Source organism: Numida meleagris, chromosome 2 (genome assembly GCF_002078875.1).
Source record: "Numida meleagris isolate 19003 breed g44 Domestic line chromosome 2, NumMel1.0, whole genome shotgun sequence".
NCBI lineage: Eukaryota > Metazoa > Chordata > Aves > Galliformes > Numididae > Numida > Numida meleagris.
Window position 1 is genome coordinate 9,217,129 of NC_034410.1, and position 19,675 is coordinate 9,236,803.

The following is a 19,675-nucleotide window of genomic DNA, read 5'->3' on the forward strand; positions in this document are numbered from 1 at the left end:
GATGAAGGATCTTTTCCTATTATTCCCAACAGAGACTTTGTCTGAATCATTCTTAGGTGATGGTATCTACTAGCTGTCACTCTTGGCTGTATTTCTGTCATATTTTCTTTTATCATTCCCTCAAAAATGTATTCCTGGCCTTTCTTTTTCTGGGAGGTGCATCCCATTGCCCTTGCTTTAAATCCCAGAGGGAAAAGATTTCTAAAGCAGAAGTGTCGGGCTGATGGGACCACTCCATGTCTGCAAGAGCCCTGTGCACTTCAGCTCTTCCCTGGTGCCTCCAGGAGCCAGAGGTGCCTTGCACACAATTGCAGCTGGACATACATATACCGCTTCACATCAGCCTTTTTTCTTTTCTTTTTTCTTTCTTTTTTTCTTCTTCTTTTTTTTTTTTTTTTTGAAATGAAGTACATAGTACTGCACTTACTCCCCCAATAATAGTGTGTTGTACTTTTATTCCCCCAATAGTAGTGTGTTGTACTTTATTTCATTACATCTGTAGAGTGTGTGAGTGGTGCTGAGCTAACACCAGAACTGAAGCTTGACAGTTCTTTTATGCAAGCTCATGTTTGTCCCATGGATTTGGAAACTACATTTCCACAACTGATAGGATACTCAGATCTGTTTAGTTTTTGTGAATTTTACAGGAGGGAAATTTTGAATACTTAAATTTCCATCGTTAACATTGCACAGATGGTGTCATAATTTTGCATTTTTTGTCTTATTTTAGGTTAACAAAGTTAATATTCTGCTAGTTTCAAGTATCTGCATGCATAGCACAGAGTTCATTTTGAGGACAGAGCTCTCAAATAAATTATAGATGTTGGTAGCAGTCATAAATCAGGTTTTTTTTTTCATTCAGAAAGTGGTAACACTGGAAGAAAGTTATTTAGTGATCAAAATGCATCGTTAAGCTTTTAGAAAGAGATTCCATTGCCTGTAGTAGAGCTGTAGGCGATTTATGGCTTATCTGTACTCACTGCCTTGAGCTTTTGGAAAATTTGTAAACAAAGCCAGATGCTCATTATGTTCCCATTCAGGGTTGGTTAGATGGTTAAAAGCCATCAGAAGCACTTTGGTCCTGTTGGGTTTTGGGATGTTTAAAAAAAATGGAATTGCTCCAAAGTATTTTTTTTTTAATATTTCTCATCCATGAAAATATATTTCTAGTTTCTGTGCATGTAATAGATTTTTAGAAATTGTTTTAAGTGATAAAAATCTGAAAATAAAAATCTGAGAACTAGATTGTAATCTGAACAGTGGTCACAGCTTTTTTTCTGTGTCAGAATTCATTCTTACAAAGGGTGATGTATTTCATGCTCACCCTTTTTAGGGGTTTTGGGAAATGGGGAGATTTGCAAACTCTTCAGTTTTGGGTGACTCCTGCTTTTTACCAAATTTTGTGGAACCGAAACGTGAACTGTCTTTTCATAGCCAATTTGATAAATTAGATTATTTACTATTGATTTTATAGTTTTTACTGATTGCCTTTTGTCTTTCTGAGATGTGGTATGTACTACGTATTTTTGGTTTTTATTGCTCTTTAAGCATAAGAAAATATTATGCTGTATACAAATTGAATTGCTGTAGGTTAACAGATTTTTTGTGTAATTTTACTTATTGCAAGATAATGTAATCTATTTTATAATTCATTAATATATATATTTTTTATTTTATTGGTTGCAGCTGACCAAGTAAACAGGTCATGGCACGCTTAACGAAGAGACGACAGGCAGATACAAAGGCTATCCAGCATCTTTGGGCAGCAATAGAAATAATCCGGAATCAGAAGCAAATTGCTAACATTGACCGTATCACAAAGTAAGTGGTCCATTCCAAACTAATCTTAATGAGGGGGAAGGCTGATGATATTAAAAGCTCTGAGAAACAGAGACATTAAACATTATGAGAGACTGTGAAAAAGCTGCATCAACTGCTGAGTTACTAATTATCTAATTATAATTGAGTACCTGAAGATCCTATAGTGAGATTTAATCTACTGAGTTGAGATATTATTCACCTTGTATTTGCTTGGTATAAGCATTTGTAGGAAATATTCAATCTTTATAGTACTTGAATTGAGTTTATTGTGTTATTCTTGCTAGCTTGGTCAAAAGAGAAGTAGGTTTAAAAGTTTAGAGAAAATGGCTATAAAATATGTAAGTAATCTAATTCTTTAAGGAAAGGCTCTAAGTCATTGGAGCGTCCTTTTCTAGAAAGCAAAGATAAAAAGGTAAGTCTGAAATCAATCTCCTTGGTTGCCTGAGCCATATTAGTTGAGATGGGCATAGGATGGTATTAAAGAAGACATGAGAGGATTACACCTATGGCTAATACTGTTGTTAATATTAAAATATTCTTCAAGGTGTGTTAGGTTCTGTATACACAGAGAAATATATATATTGTTTATTCTGTTGAGCTTGCACTGTTCGAAATGTCTGAAATATTAAAATAGCTTTTAGAATAACTTGCACTAGCCACTGTAATAAAAACTGAGAGAGGTTTTGTGCCTCTCTGCTTTGTCTGCATTTCCAGGCCAACATATACGTCACATTTGCCAAGTAATCAATATGAATAATTTAAAAGAGCAAAACTAACCAGTTGGCGGCATCTCTTCAATTGCCAGAACCAATGCGAAGTGATAGAGGGGCAGAGACCACGAAGGGGAGAGTTATAAACAGTGCTGGTGACTAATGAAGTGAAAATCACTATAGCATAGTCCACTGACAGAGTTTGAAATCTCTAGAGTGGAAGTGATCTGCAGAATTGGCTTAATAAATGGAAGAAGTGTAACAACTCAGGTTGACCAAACATAGTGGACAATAAACAGGAGAAAAGAAAAAGATGATGTCCCAAGTGAAATAGTATGTACTTGGCTTTTACAACAAAAATAAATGCACTGTTAAACCAAAAAACACCTTCCAAGTGACAATTCCAAGCAGGCTTCAAATGGGAGATTGTAGTTTAAGAAATTTTGTTTTTGAGGTTGCACTTGAGTTTCAGAATGCTGTAAAGCATTATGTATATTAGTATCTTATCTCCAAGGAGATAAGTAGGTAAACTAACGCTATACACTTTCCATTTGAATGTTTCAAATAACTTGCTGCAGGGCATGTACTAGCTGAGTTTGGTAGCTGTTTATGCTCCTTTTTTTTCAGTTTTAAAAAGAGATGAGCATGTCTAGTGGGGGTTTCATCCCACTCTTATGAGAGATGCCTATTTTAAGATGGTGCGAATAACACTTAGCTGGGTGAAGTTAGGGAAGACATATCCCATAATTACAAACAAGGCTGAGAAAACAAGTAATTAGGTACTGCTCTTAGTAACTGAAGGGTAGTTTGATTTATTTTAAAAGTCTAGATCCAGATTGTATGACTCATTTCTAATCAGAAGAAAAACACCTTAAGTGACTAAACAGAGATACGAGGAGCCGTAGTACTTTGAGAGGGATGAATATTATAGAAGTTTATAAGATCATTAAAAAGCACAGAATAGCTTGTTGTCTCTCTGGTGCAAGGTGTTAGCAATAAGAAGTAATCTAAAAAGTGCTAGGACATTGCAAATGCTCTACATGCACTACAGTGACAGGTGTTATCTAGTTTCGGTCATATGATATTTTAAAGGAGATAACATTTGGCAAGGAATGAAAAGAGAGAAATCTTTGAGTTGCTTTCCAGTACTGTACATTGATGGAGATATGCAGAAGACTTAGTAAATGAGAATGTATATTATATAAAATTCAAAGTAAACTTCTGAAATCAGTGGGGTATCAAAATATCTCTTATGAGGAAAACTGAAAAGCTCATGTATTCTTCCAGGCTGAGAAATCTTTTGGTCAAATAATATTGCAATTCATCAGTGCCTTGGAGCATAGAGATGTATGAATAATAAGATCAAAAACAGTGGTCACAAGTGTGAAGTACATCCAACCATATTGCTCCTAAGAGGGAGATTTGTATACTTGTAATTAAGATAATTTTGGAAGTGTTATTACTTCAAGTCTTTGGATTGAGTGGCTTTGCATATTAAAAGTATTTACAAGGAGCAATAACGATGAAATTCATGGAAGTGTGTTATCCCTCAGTAAGGAGCAGGAAAAAAAATGGCAAGATTTTTGGTTTTTTTGGGTGGGAGGAAGGAAGGATTCTTATTGGAGGTAAGTGACGGATGGAGATCCTACCATGTCATATAGTGATTGAAAAGTTGAACAGATGATTCATGATTTGATTTATTTTATTTGCTTGTTGTTTGGGGGTTCATTTGTTGCTGGAGACAGGTTGTTCTGTGTGTTTTGTGACTTGTTATGCCAGACACTATTAGAGCACAATCTGTATTGCTGGTTTCTTCATCAGATGGTTCACTAGGTTTAAGTTTATCTATTAATGGGCTTTTTTTTTCTAACTGGAAGCTCAGCATGGTTCTCTCCCTCTTCCTAATATTCACAGTTTATTTCATTTACTTGGTTTGCTTAGCCTTCTGGTGCTTACTAGTAGCCAGTGTGCATATCAGGGAGTGTTTACATTTATGTACAGGAAGGAAATGTTGGTAATATACAAAGAGGATATATAGTTTATAGATAATGAATTGTTTCAACTCAGTATATAAAAAGATTAATTTAGATAACATTAAAATAATGTAGAATGTAACCTGTGCACTTGATGTGTAGTTGTAAAAAAATATCTGGGGTAAAGAAATATTTTCAGAAGATACTGATAATTGAAAGTATGCAAAAAAAAGAAATTAAAAAAACTGGCCACACTTTTCTGTAGAGAACATAATTGTAGGAGGATGGTGTAGGAGGAGCCAAGAGCGCTAGAAAGTACTTAGGATGTTGTCAGAAAAACCTGTAGGGAAAGAGGCCCTTTAATTAAAAGTAGACTAAATCAAGTGTGCTTTGCTCTTTAATTTGATGAAGAGGAAAAGCAAGAATGGAAAAACGCATAATTAGAAAGTGATTGAAAACTGTCTTATATTGGGGAGAGAGTTTTCACTTGGAAAATTTGGAAATACAGGCTAGAGACTTGAAGCAATTAGTTATTAAGCTTACTCATTTTTTGGCAATTATTTTGAAAAATTCATTTCTTAAAGGGATGTATAAGAAACACAAAAAGGCATCTATTTTTGAAGGAATTAAAAATGTATGCAGAGAAATGGCAGAAAAAATGAGACTAATAATTGGAGTATTATATAAATACTTAAAGCATTGGTAGGGAAGAAACTATACTGCACAGGTTTGATCTCTCCGAAACCATCACCAAATTATTAAATGAAAGGAATTCCTCAATTTTAGTGACTACATGTGGAGACGGATTTTACTTGGAAAGTTACTTCCCATTGAATGGAGTAGCTTGAAAGCAAAATGAAGGATTGAAAACCAACACCAACAAGAAATAAATGCAGTGAATTTAAAGGAATCGGTACTAAAAGAGCAAACTGCCTTTGGAAGATAATTTTTTTATATACACTTATGTAAATTCCTCTGTTGGTACCCAGGCTCAAATGTGTTCAGTGCATTTTTATTTAAGGGTAAAGCTCATTTGAAGGCAGTGGTACTGTTTTTTTTTAATGGTATGCAAAATAAATATTCTCATCTTATTTTGTCCAAGTATATCTTCAGTCATTCAATTCTAATCATTTAAAAATCTAGCAACAGAGATATCTCTGGCGTTTCTAAACTAGCAAATTACTTACTAGCAAAATGATATTTCTAAAAGATATTAATCTATTTGGCTGTCTAGGACTGATGTTGAGGTAATTTAACCTTAATACGTCTATTATTTAGATGATTATTATTGGGATTAGCTATGCTGTAAGCTTTCTGTATATCGTGAATTCTGTCAGGAGTGCAGCTTGACAAATTGTTCATCCTAAAAGTGTGTTAAAAATTATAATTATGCTTTGACTTCCTCAGTTCTTTCCTCATTATCTTCCATCTGTTTTGGATTTGAGGTAACCTGAAAAATTGATTCTATGGAATAAAATGCATTAAAATACTCTGGAAAAAAAAGGCACACACATTTAAATGAGTAGGATAAGTTATTGATATTCTGTTGCATAGCAGTCTGATAAGTATTTCTGTACAGACATGTTTTTAAAGTTCTCTTTCTCTGGCTACTCCAGGCTTCCAGTTTCTTTTAAAGTGCTTATCATTCCCTTACAGATAACTGGACTCCTAAAATTTAATTAACTATTAATTTTTTATCCTTTCTCTATCGAGGAGTTGGATTTCCTCACTATCAATTTATGAGCATTTCATGATCTTTATGATTAGCTCAGAGTTCATTATCTGTTAAGGTAATGTTTTCAAAATACCCAATTGACAAATATGATGTTCTAAAACTGCTGTATTGGCAGTTTTCAGGATTTTGTCATTGTAAACAGATAATCCTGGTTTCTAAACCAGTAATATGAAGAATCAAAGCATAATTCTTTTCTCCCATCCTTTCTATCTCGTATTTTTCTTCTTTACCTTTGATGTAATACATGATTTATTTAGTTGATTGGCTTCTCTCCATGTCTCCAATAAAGGCTCTATCTATACTGTATTTGTGTACTGTGACAGGGAATGCCCTGGCACCATCTGGAGCAGATATACTGTGACCACAATGCGTTGCTGTTGGCTCATGGAGTGTTTCTTTGGCCCTGACGTATTCTTTGTTTGTTTTCTATGTGTGTGTGGTTCTTCAGTTCTAAGAGCCAAAAATATCACAGCCCACAGCCACGCTATTCTTGAAACTTGAAGCTGGAGGCTTATGTAGTTTGCCACTGGGCATGGCGTGAAGGCATCTGAGGACACATAGCATGCTGGAACAGTGTTGGAGTGCCCTGGGCAGAAGGAGCCAGTCTTGGAATGGTTTACATCCATGTTCCCTGTGTGGAGCAAACTAACCTCTTGGCTGCGCTTTCCCTTCTTTCCAGAGGAAGCAGTTGGCTTCCTCTAGAACAGAGCCTGAGAATGAGTTAGTTTTGGAATCAAACTGAGATTGACCATAGTCTGCAGAGTAGAGGTGTCCCAGCTTCGTGGGCAGGATGATGCTGATGGAAAGACCTTTAGCTAGGATAAAGCTGATAGGCTGTAATTGGAGAATTTGAGCTAAACTAGGCAAAAATGAATCTGTTTCATCAGTCAGAAAGTTATTTTAAAACATTGGTGATACAAAAATGTATTCTGCACAAATAGGCACAAAGACTGTCATCTTTTTAAATTGGCTTTCAGATGGGATGGTCAAGTACCAGGTGCTTAAATGGATATAACTGTTTTTTCCCATATTTGTCCCGTGGACTCATTCATTTTTGTTGTATTCTAAATTGATATAAGTGCAGCTAAGTCAGATCATCTAAGAGAATTGAGAGGATTCTAAGCCTGTATAGAGCAGGGTCTGTCAGTTCCTTGTTATCTTCGTGCTGACTGACATTAATCAGCGTTGATGGGATAGCATCCCGGAGAAGAATTACTTGGAGTGAAAGATTACTTTAAAATGATGAGGTTTTTGTGGTCCCATAGTTGAGGTGGAGTCGCTAGGAGTCATTAGCAGATTGAGGATGTGAGTGTTAGTCCTAAGAGAGGGATTGCTTCTCCAAACACTACTCTATGAAATTTTTCCTGTCAGTCTCTAAGAATGTTTAAAGTTAAGGGCCTCTCCCATCCATAAATCTGTTTTTGTTGCCTTAGTTCTTCTAGGCTATTTAACAGAAATCAATTTCTAGAAGCACTGATTAGAGGAAAAATGAGCATGAGCAATTTGAACAGGTAGAGAGAATAAGCACAAAAGCCTATAAATAAGAATATGTAATGCAATGGCAAACAAAAGGAAAAAAAAAAAAACAACGTAAAATCAAGATGCTTACAGCATTGCTTATTTGAAGCTCAGAAACTTGTTAGAAAAATTTGTCACTATTTATAGTACATCTGATGAAAATTTAAATCCCCCTAGTATTTTGCATGTTGCAACTAAACAGTCATGCATAAACAAAAATAGTAAGTCATGAGAATGATTAAGAGAGCAGATTACTCTGGATTTAGAACTAGATGATCTTGTTTTTTTAACTTTACCTGAGCAAAATTTTTGTAGCACCTGATATTTCTTTGACTGAAATGAAAGCTTAGATATGTTTTTCTGCTCTGGTGGTTTCTTATCCTTTGTAAAACCATTCCTCTGAATGGATCTGCCTTTTGCTTCCTGCAGGATAGGCTTATCTGAAAACGATTGTTTGAAACAAAGCATCCTCCGATTAGCTGTAAAAATGCATGGCTGCTTCATTTCTTTTCTAATCAGTATTACTGGCTCCTTTTCCACACGTTCACATCATTGCTTCATATGTTTTAAATGTGACCACCTGAAGCAAATAGTGTCACTGAAAGCAACTCTTTAGTATGTGCTAATTAAACATGGCCAGTTGTACTGTGGTGGCACAGGTCAATGCTGAAGGAGGTAATCAGAAAGCTCCATTTTACCATCTGGGCAAGGATGAGAAGGAATAGTCCAGTGAAGTTTTCTCCGTGTCATGCAGTGTAATAGCACTTCCTAATTATGTAAGAGTAAGCAGCAGTGTGTTGTACGAGTTCCTACCATAAGCAGCATGACCTACTTTCCTGTCAGGCCGCATAGCAGCTTCTAGTGACTGCATCCCTTGAGTGTTCACTTTGGAGAAAACAGAATTCAGTTTGCATTGGGTTGGCTTGATTACAAATCTATTTCATACAGAATACATACACAGAAACACTTCACTAGGTGATGACAACATGGAAAATTCTTAATTTTAGATAATTCTTCATGAGTTTTCTGATATAGCCAAAGACAAGGCACTTCCTTCTATCTGATTCTACTCACTCTCCCCTATTCCATTCATTTTACTGTCTTCTTTCCCGTTAAACTCCTTCTGTTGCTTCTTTTAACCAGAAAACAATGTGGATTTTTTTTTCTGTCTCTGTAACACTTTTCTCTCAGTTTAACATAAATATACCAAGTGTAGAGTTTTAAGGCTTGTAAATCCTTAATCATGGATCATTCTAGAAAAAAAACAAGTCTTCTTTTGGACAGGTTGGTTAAAAGTCATTATATTCATAAAACAAAAAATGATCTAAAATGGATTGTTTGACTTCCTCATAATATTTTTTTTAGTAAAATTTCTTTTTTGATCATATACAAAATCTGAGTTATGTGTGCCTTATTCAGTTACAAACATAGCAATATATTGCAAAGAAATATTAAAGAAACCAAAATTTTAATGTTTTATATTAATGTCTTTGCAGTCACGTTAAATTATATGATCAGTTTGAAATTTTCAGAGATCTTCAAAGTATTTAGATAGAAAGTAACAAAATAATTGTGTGCATATGTACAGGAAAGTGCGAGGAATTTTAATCATTTTTTGCATCATAACTAATACACTGTTTTGCTGGCAAATTTGTACCTAAACTGACCAATGAGGTAATATTCAGGAAGCTAATAAGAATTTTTATAATCCAGATTCACAGACACATTGAAGAGAAGTGAGGAACTAAGGTAAACACTTGTATTTTGTATCATACTAAGAAGGAATGTCAGGCTGCCGGCCATTGCGCAAGGAATGCTCACCAGGGAATAATTTCATCCTTGTTACCTGTAGATAGCTACAGTGGTCATAAAGGTTTTATCTGTTTGTTACTACTGGTTTAGTTTTAATTTTACTTGTGAGTTCGTTATTATCTCTTTTGGAGGGTATGTGGCTTTAATACTGCTCCTGTTTAAGATATTCTTTTAGGCATTTTTGTCCAAGGAGGTTGGAAGCAGGGATGATAGGAAAAAATTGGGAACATTTCTTGGAAAAAGGCTGTGAAGAACATAACTGCATTTGCTCTGGGTAATAGGAAAATTAAAATCCCTGAATTAGGATCTTCGGTTAAAATGTCGTCTTGAGTTTATAATATATATTATTAATTGCTCTGCTTCCCATCAAGTTCTTCTCTTGTTAGAGACCATTTCTTGACTTTGTGCTTTCACTTAATCACATTATTAAAGTATTTAAAGAAAGACATAAAAAGAAGCTCATATATTTTAAGCAATGTAGTTTGTGATTTATTAGGGATAATTGTTCCTTCATGATGGTAGTAAGCCACTATCCCACCATGTGATAAAGAACATTGCTGTATGAATTAATGGGTGTCTGTCTCATTGCTGGCTGACATAGGAATAATTCAGTGCCTAGAGGAGGAAGCCATTCAGAAGGGTCTAATATCTAGCAGGTGTGCTTCCAGCCTTGCCACCTTTTTTACTGCTTTATGCTGACTATGTGGATTGAGAAGGTTGCTATGGCTGGCTGTGTAACTGTTCATTGCACTGTGTGGTTTCATGTAAAAAGCTATTTTATTGAGGGCTACAAACTTAAGCATTAGAGTTTGAAGTGAGACCAAACTTTCTGTGCATTTGCCTTGTTTGGAAATATTAACACATACACGTCTCGTTCGTACTGTTCTTTTTTTTTTTTTTTAAAAAAAAAAAAAGTAGATCATGCTGATGAGATATTTTAACAAGATTTGCTTGATAATTTTTCCTAATTTAGTAACTATCCTCTTAAGAATGCTCTTCGGTGGTATTGTTAGGAAAACGTTTTTCCGCTTTTATTTCAAACATCAGTGCACTTCATTGGGTCAGTAGCCATCTCTGGGCTGAGCATGAGCATGGCTGGTAAATAAAATGATTAACAGCTCCAACCCATGGTTATTAATAATAATGATGCATCCTTTTGTGGTGTTTGCTAATAATTGCAAACTCATTTAAACTCTCTTTACCGTATGTGTTACTATGAAAATTGTAATGTTCAATTTTTAATACTTCTCATGGATAGTGCACTCAAACTACTAATTCCAGTATAGATATTCAGAAGGAGAGTGGTAGAAATATCTCTGACTTGGAAATCACCATCCCCATTTTCATTACAAAGAACATTTGCACGAACCCCATGCTTCCGTTAGTATTCCTGTTGAGGTCTACACAGAAGAATACTCAACAGGCTTTGTTTCTAATTACTACAAGCAAACCAATTTCCTTTTTGTTTCATAAGTGGTATTGATTTTTGCTCAAATCATAACATTTTTATGATGTTTGAAGAGGAAACTTCAAGCTTACTTTTTTGCTTTTTTTTGGTGTAAATAAATGTGTTTTTCTGTTAGAGGTAGAGGATAAAAGTGAGTGCAATGTGGCAATTTAACAGGTTGCTGTCTGGTCTAAAGTGCTCATCAAGGCTTTCTCTGTAATCAGTGGAGAGAGAATCATCTCCAGAGCACTACTCATACGATCTATTTTAGGCTGCGGTTTCATATTCCCATTGATATAACCAAAACAGCAGCACTGCCCTGATGGCTTCTCCAGCTATTGTGCTTTTCCCTAGCTGGTAGTTATGTGAACACGTGTGACAGTGGGATAGCTTTGAAACTCAGCCAAGCTAAAGCTAATCTGACTAACCAACCAACAAACAAAAAAGCTATTATTACTTTTAACTCAGATAAGAATGAAAATTAAATTCTATAGACAACTCTAAAAACTAAATCATGAAGCACTCAAATGTATGTTTTTTAAGCATGTTTTGCATTGAGACACTCAATACAAACTGGCGGAACATTTCATCTGCAAGATATCAGTCAGGATGTTGTGTTCTGTGTCATGTATTATCTGATTATCTCTCCAGTACTTCCATGGCGAAGTGCTGGAGGAACTGTGCCTCTGCATATGCCCAAGTATTTGTACATATTTCATGGCACTGAAGGATTAGCACTCCTGATGGCTGGTAGTATGTGAGCATTACCCTTAGTAAACAACTTTCTGGTTGGAAAAATGGGACTAGAGCTCTCCTTTAGGTAAGTTCCTCCTTAAGAAAGTGGTAGTAGTAGTAGTTTTGAAAGGGAGATTTTTGTAGATAAGGATTGAATAGTTCAGTACCTTAATTACTTGCTTTCCATGGTCACATTGGTGTGTTACGCAGTCTTAAGTGGATAGTGAAATTGTGTGAGTGAGAATTGAAATTATTGAAACAAGGAATTACCTGAGTTAAAATTGCAGTGATTTTGAAAGAAATGACCCAGGGGATAAAGCTATAGGAAACTGCACGGCGCCAGTAGGATCTAAAAGCATGCACAAATGAGATTTCTTCTTACCTTTGTTTTAGCAGCAGGAGCCAAAGCATTAGGCAGATGTAAATTTTCCTGAACTTCTCTGTTTCACCGGTTCACTATCAAGCTTGTGCATTCTTTTTTATTAAAAACAAGCAAACAAAAAAAACACCGTATAAAAAAAGATACTGTGTTCCCGCAAGCACTGTATTTCTGGAATACTAAGGAGAAATTAAAGTTTTTTTGAAAACATCCTACTTGGATAGTAGTGTCTTCAAAATGAGTGTCATAGACAGTGATGTCAGAATAAATAAATAAATTGTGATTTCTCTGTCGTTCAGTTTCTTTGTGTCCCCCATTTGGAAGCTTAGACTGCACAAAATGAAGATAAAGTAAACACTGCACCAACATCAGCTCCATCAATGGATGCACGGCCCAAGCAGTGTGGGATTGCACACATGCAGGTCACTGTGGAGTGGAAGTACGGAAGAAGAATGTTAGGCTCAGTTGTTCTTATCTTGTAGAGTTTAATCCATAATCAAAATGTTGGTAACTGTAAGCATATCAAAAAGTAGCTTGTGGGGGGGAAAAAGCGTGCTGCTGCACCCCTAGTGTAAACAGTTCTACTTCTGTATGTGTTTGTATTGTCTTCAGCTCTCAGACCAGCTCTCAAGTTTCTGGCTAGAAGGCAGTGTATATTTCAAACGCATTATTTTGAAACATAAATACCTACAGTGCTTAGCCTGTGTGTTGGTGAAGTAGATTTGTAGTTCAGTGCTACATTTGGTTGGAGCTGAGAATTTGAATACTTGAGAAATTAAAGCTGAGAACTTGAGAACTTCAGCTCACTTCCATAAGGAGAACTGGTTGGGTTCCTGAGATTTGGGTTTCAGTATTTTAAATTCTTACACCATGTAGCTGTATTTGTTAAAAGAAACCGTAGACATGCCTTCCATTTCAGTATGACCAAGTGACCTATTCTCTGCAAATTAAAAAAAAAAAAAGTCTTAAAATGTGAGCCTTCTGTAAAACTGCCATCCTATTCTGAATCTTCTGAATCAAAAGCAAAATGCATCAGCAGAGATGGGAACACAATGTAAAACTCAAAATAGACTTCGGGCTGCTTTCCTTTCATTTTATGCATTATTCCTTAAGGTCTGTCTCTGAATCTGGGACATTTTTACATACCTGTAGGTAACATTTAGAATTAATGGCAGCTTTTCATTTGAGTTTAATGGGATCTGCCATATTTTATCAGATCTCAGTTGTGAGATAAGCAGCATGTGCATGGAAATCTTCAGACCCCCATTTTCCTGGGGCGAGTTGCTCATCTGACGGAGAGCTGCAGCGCACCTTCCTGTAGCGCTGTAGGTGGAGGCATCCACCAGAGACAGAGGTAATTGATCAGATCACAGTTACAGTGTTTTCCACTAAAATTAGCATCTATCTACACCTGGCACACTGTGCTATTTTACATAAGGTAGCTACTTCCTATGTGTATTTTACTTCAGTTTTTGGCAGAGATGCTTGTATTTTTTCAGTACCTTCCTTTTGATGAGTTCAGATGGTTGGAAATACGATTCTTCATGTGTCCAGAAAAATCAGATTTTCTTTTTAATTTTTTTTTTTAAAGCCTGTGTCAGCTTTTCTCCTCCTTCCTTCCTTTGCTAGCCCTGTCTTTCAGGCCACAGCACAGTGGTGCCCAGTCAGTGGGTCTCAGTACACCACAGCTACCTCAGAGAAGGCTTTCTCAGGGCCGAGTTGGCTCTGTGCATTGCTCTGTGTCCATATATATTAAGCTCTTTGGGCAAGGTTTGGCTTCATGTTGTGTCTTGTACAGCACCAAGCAAAAGGGCTGTGAGTTGTGCGACAGCTGTAGGAGAAAAGTTCACCATCTGATCCCTGCGAGTGCCAGCTCCTTCTGTATCTATTTTGCTCCCATGGTGATCCAGCTTTAGAACTGCTGCCTCCACACCCCTTGGATCAAAAGGGACTTTTTTTCTTAAGTTTTAAGCTGTGTTACAAAGCACATGTATTAGATGCAGATTTTGAATGGAAAGGCATGCTGAGGACTGGCTTGTTGGAGAGAAAATGGTGTTTTATTGCTGCTAGTTTTGAAAGAAAGACCTCACTTTTTTATGTGAAGTCCAAAATAAGTTTAAAATAGTTGTTTCACATTTTTGTGGTTGGTATTTTTTGTATTAATTGAGTGCTTGCACATACCTGCTTGCTATCTACTAGTAACTAATGATTATCCTGAACTGTTCTCCCCTAAAACTTTTCTTTGCTATCAGACAAGTGGGCACACGTGTTAGCTACGTGCACACGTGCATTTAACCAGTTCTTTTGGTAGAGGCTCATTTCTGGAGGCCAGCACATTTACATTTGCATTCAGTGGTGTGATGGTGTGGAGGTTTCTTCAAAGATGGTAACAAACAACAAACAGGCTGAGGGTTCTTGTCATAATAATAATAACTGTAATTATTGCTGCCCACAACAGAGGGGTTGGAAATAGGTGATCTTTAAAGTCCCTCGCAACCTAAGCCATACTTCTGTGCTAATTTCAAGGAGGTTTCTTCCGTCAGTTTCTAAGTGAAGAAAATGCTGACCTATGAATTGTGTGTACTGACCTATAAATTGAGGGGCAGTGTTAAGATTTGTCAGTTGCAGTGTTTGGTGAGATGTGGAATGTAATATGCAGATTATCAGGCCAGACCTCCTTTTTCCATCCAACAGACGCTCCTTCTATATCGCAGGGATTATTAGCACAGTTAAGTTGTACTTTGTGATGGTTGTTTTAGCCCTCTAGCTGATTAGAGGTGGTTTGCTGATTTAGGGGATTTTACTTTGTCTCCATGCTATATTTTCAACCATCTGAAAGCGTATTTGATTTGCTTCTCATGGTTGGCTACATAACAGCAATGTAGACATTGTAGTACACTTCCCAGTCTGTCAATATAGGGAACTGGGCAAGAGCGTAACAAACCAGTATTGCTTCAACCCTCTATCTCCAAGGTAAGGCTAATCAGCTTTTGTTGAAAACAGCAATCAGGGATTACTTCATCTCTCTTCTTTGTTTCTTAACTTCATGGTGCCAGATGCTTCAGTGCATGCAGTGTCAGGAAAAGACCTGCACTCCTTGGATTAATAGTGCCACTTTGCACAGAGACATTTCAATATTTTTCCCGTGATCCAGTAGTGAGCCTGTGGGGGATAGTTAGAACTCCCAACATAATGCTTTCTGTCTCTAGGCAAGAGTTTAACTTTGTTTTTGTACCCAGTGTTTCATACATTGTGACTGTTTTTCACATTTCATTATTAAAGAAGTATCTTCTGATTAAAATCCTGTGCTTTAAAAAGCTTCTTAGTTTAGCTGCTGGCTTCTGGCTGAAATTGAACAGATATAATTTCACCCAGATCCTGCCAGTGTTGTTTTAAAGTCTTTGTGAATATCTATTCCATGTATACTCTGCAAGTTTTAATAAAAGAAAAAAATTTGAGATGGGAGGCACTTTTCTAACAGCAGTTCTACCCTTCCAAGTAAAAACATTCTCCATCTGTGTGCTCTCCTATGAAAGTCGATAGCACTGTATTAAAAACATTGAAAGCATAGCCCTTTTGGATCTGAAGACTGCACAGCCTGAACATTGACTAAGTATTCTTCAAAATCCACTGGGGATTTATTGCTCGTCACTTACAGCTGGAGCAAATGGGCTGACTGTTTGGTGGTAGTACTTTCACTTCAGTTGAGAACAAAGATTGGATTTGAGATGTGGGAGATTCTGAGCCTTGTGCTCCTGTTCACATGTTTTTGCAATTGTGGAGGATGGCTATGTGAAATACATGGCTTCTTCAGCAAGATGCGCTGAAGAGGGTGGCACTTGTTTAATACTTGATTTTTGTTCCCAGAACTAAAGCAGTCTGCTGAATAATTGTAGAGAAATCACTTATTTGCTCCCTGCTTGATTTTTTCCATCAAGAAAGTGGGCACAATTATAGTATCGATGGTGTGTATTTTGAGAACTGTTACAGAATTGTAGAAATTGCAGAAGGTAGGAATGCTGTGACTCACATGTGGAAATTATTAGTAAAACGTTAATGTGGAAGTTTCCTCAAAATCCAATAAAGTTAGCAAATATTGACAAAGGTAATTTGTGCTTCAAGATCTAGTTGTGTGGATTTGCATAAATATGTGTGTATAAGCACACACACACGTAATAGATGGAACATGAGTCTATAAGCAGTTGAGTTTTTCTCCTTATTTCAGGCAGTGTTAAAGTTTCAGCTCTGTATCACTCAGCATACTAGTGGTGTTTACTTGCAGTTTTTGAAAGTGAAGTAATAGATTTGAGTCTCTGTCTGTTGAAGTTCTCCTTGGAATGTAGAGAACTTGGAAGACTCATTTGTGGTGTTTAGTATTGCTTGAACAGGTTCTTATGTTGAGTTTTGATTTCAGCAGAAGCAGGGAGGGATCAGATTGGGTAGCTGAGCATCTGCCCAGCATGTCTGTCTTCTAGGTCATCACTTGGTCTTGGTCCTTGCTGGTAGTAAGCACAAGATTTATATATATTAGCTTGGATCGCAGACTTGCACAGAATTTTTCTCTGTTAATTTATCTTTACGTACTAACTTTTTGTGCAGTGTTAGCATGTACAAACCAACCAGGCTTGGGCCACATTGTGGTAGACATTGTGAAAGCTGCAGTAAATGCTAGCATCTGCCTTTAAGGATTTTTACCCTAAAATAAACTCTCTGTGTCCTGCAATCTGCTACATTTACATAAATGACTCTGATACTGTGCAACAATTTGCAGATGTCCTGTGTTGTTCTCATTATTGTATGAATTACTGCACTCAAACAGAAATTTACAGATTTACAGTATGATTATATGCACTTAGTTTCCTTTAGAGGTAAAAACAAAGATTAGATTTGGGTAAACCAGTTCTCAGGAGAAGCTTGGGGGAGAATGCAGGCCTGGCATCTTTATGCATCCAAAACAATAACAAGTTGGAAAGTAACATGTCTTCAAAGAGAAGGGCTGATCGGAGAGCTGACCATGAGGATGATCTTCACCATTATTATGAGTTATAATTTCTAAAGCATTGACAGTTCCATGTTAGCCATGTTACTAAAAACAAAATCTAACTCATATTTTTTTAACATAATAGTTCTGATTTAAATTAAGTTTTCCTTGGATTTGCTCCTCATATTAAATAATCATACTTTTTTTAAAGATGGTTGTGATGGCAGTCACAGATGAATTGTGGTTGCTGGAATTTATTATCAAACATGAAACAGAGTATACTAAGCTGAGAGCTTTATCTTTGGATTTCAGTGAAGCTTTGATACTTTTCCTCACAGTATTCTTCTAGACAAAATGTCCAGCATACAGCTAAACAAAAACACAGTGTGATGGGTGAGCAATTGGCTGATGGGTCAAGCCCAAAGGGTTGTAGTAAATGGGGTTACATCAGGCAGGTGGACAGTCACTAGTGGGGTTCCCCAGGGCTCCATTCTGTGGGCAGTTCTCTTTAATGTTGTCATAAATGACTTGGATGTAGGACTAGAAGGCATTTGAGCAAGTTTGCTGACGATACTAAATTGGGAGGAGCTGTTGACTCCATCAAGGGCAGTGAGGACTTGCAGAGAGATCCAGATAAATTAGGGAGCTGGGTAATCACCAACCGCATGAAGTTTAACAAGAGCAAGTGCCGGATTCTACACCTGGGAATGGGCAGCCCTGGCTATACATACAGACTGGGGGATGGAGAGCAGCACCTCTGAATCTGAATTTGGGGGTCTTGGTCAGTGGCAAGTTGAACATGAGTCAAGAGTGTGCCCAGGCATTCAGGAAGGCCAACTGTATTCTGGGGTGCATCAAGCACTGCACTGCCAGCTGGTGGACAGGAGGGATTGTCCTGCTCCACAGTGTACTGCTATGGCCTCACCTGGAGTACTGTGTGCAGTTTTGGGCACCATGGCACAAAGAGGATATAAAATAGTTGGAGAGTGTCCAAAGGAGAGCTGCAAAGATGGCGAAGGGTCCAGAGGGGAAGATGTATGAGAAGCAGCCGAGGTGCCTGGGTTTGCTGGGCACAAAGAAGAGGAGGCTGAGGAGAGGCCTCATGGCGGCTGCAGATCCTCACAGGGAGCAGAGGGGCAGCACTGAGACAGGGCACGAGGGAACAGAGTGGAGCTGTCAGGGGAGGGTCAGGTGAGGGAAAGGCTCCATCCCAGAGGGCGGTGGACATGAAATGGGCTGCCCAGAGCAGTGGGCATGGCCCCGAGCTGCCGGAGCTCATGAAGTGTTTGGACAACGCTCTCAGTCATACAGTTTGATTTTGGGGTGGTTCTGTGTGGAGCCAGGAGTTGGACTCTATGATCTTTGTGGGTCCCTTCCAACTTGGGATATTCTGTGATTCTGTGAAAGTACAGAAATTTTTGCTAGGAGATAGGTAAAGGCAGGGTACCTGGAGAAACCAAAACTGGGATAGAAATTGAGCTAGCCCTGTAACTGCAAGAGAAGTATAGCTTGGAAAATATTTCAAAGTATTTCCAATAGATTCCAAGTCAGGACCCAGTCAATTCACTGATGTGCTGATAGCAGGCAGTTGCAGTTCTCTTCACTTCTCCATACTCAGTGACTGATAAGCATGTTCCTGGAATTCTGCTGAAAAAAAAATAGGAAGTGTAATGATCTTAAAACAGGAGGGTTGCCTTTTTAGAGGGTAGATCATTTTACATTGTTTGTTCCAAGTAGATACTTTGTGTTGGTCTAGAAACAACAAATTATACTGAGATAAGGCCAACATTTCGCAACTGAATCTCATATATATACACAGTTTAATTTAGTTTTGCTCACACTGGTGACGTTCATCGTAGTGTGGTCATTGTAGTTATCTCAAGAAAAGGAGAAAAACCACCTAGTGCTGTAACTCTAGCTGTTGGGTTTTCATACATGATGCATGAATTTCATGTTCTTTATAAATGTGTTGTACACAGGAGCATGTCATAGATTCACTGGAACATTTCCAGACTCATTCTAAAATGTGCATCCTGTAGGAGATATTACAGAAATGCAAGTTTCAGTGAATTTAAAGAAGTCTCTCTAGGGGTTCGGATGGAGGGGAAAGTTTAGCAAAGACAAGGCCAAGCAGTGTGCATGTTATTTTTGGGTCTGATAATTGTCTCTGTAGATTACTGTTCTATTTCTCCTATAAGTCTCTACATTGTAAAGATTATTTGGAATAGAGGGGGAAGTTACATAAAAAATGATGGCTTATAAAAAACCTAAAACTTAGAATATGTGTAATTTTGCATCATTTAAAAGAGTATGTATTTGTTGATGCATTTTCTAATTTAACACTCACAGCTAAGGACTTCTGTGCTCTCTATGCAGGTATATGTCTCGAGTCCATGGTATGCATCCAAAAGAAACCACTCGTCAGCTGAGTTTAGCAGTCAAGGATGGTCTTATTGTTGAAACCTTGACGGTGGGGTGTAAAGGGTCAAAGGCTGGTATTGAACAAGAAGGATATTGGTTGCCAGGAGATGAGATTGTGAGTATAAAATCTTTGAGAAAATAAA

The 19,675-nt window shown here is 37.3% G+C and overlaps 1 protein-coding gene across 5 annotated transcripts in view; it reads left to right on the top strand.

Annotated features, from left to right (window-relative positions):
- ZMYND11 (zinc finger MYND-type containing 11) overlaps positions 1 to 19,675 on the top strand; it is a 103,324-nt gene that overhangs the window by 40,267 nt on the left and 43,382 nt on the right. For all 5 annotated transcript variants that reach the window (XM_021385385.1, XM_021385384.1, XM_021385387.1 and 2 more), the window contains 2 exons: positions 1,687 to 1,821; positions 19,488 to 19,647. In XM_021385385.1, the coding sequence (XP_021241060.1) occupies positions 1,706 to 1,821; positions 19,488 to 19,647 (276 nt within the window). In that variant the 5' untranslated portion in view covers positions 1,687 to 1,705. The remainder of the gene's footprint in view (positions 1 to 1,686; positions 1,822 to 19,487; positions 19,648 to 19,675) is intronic.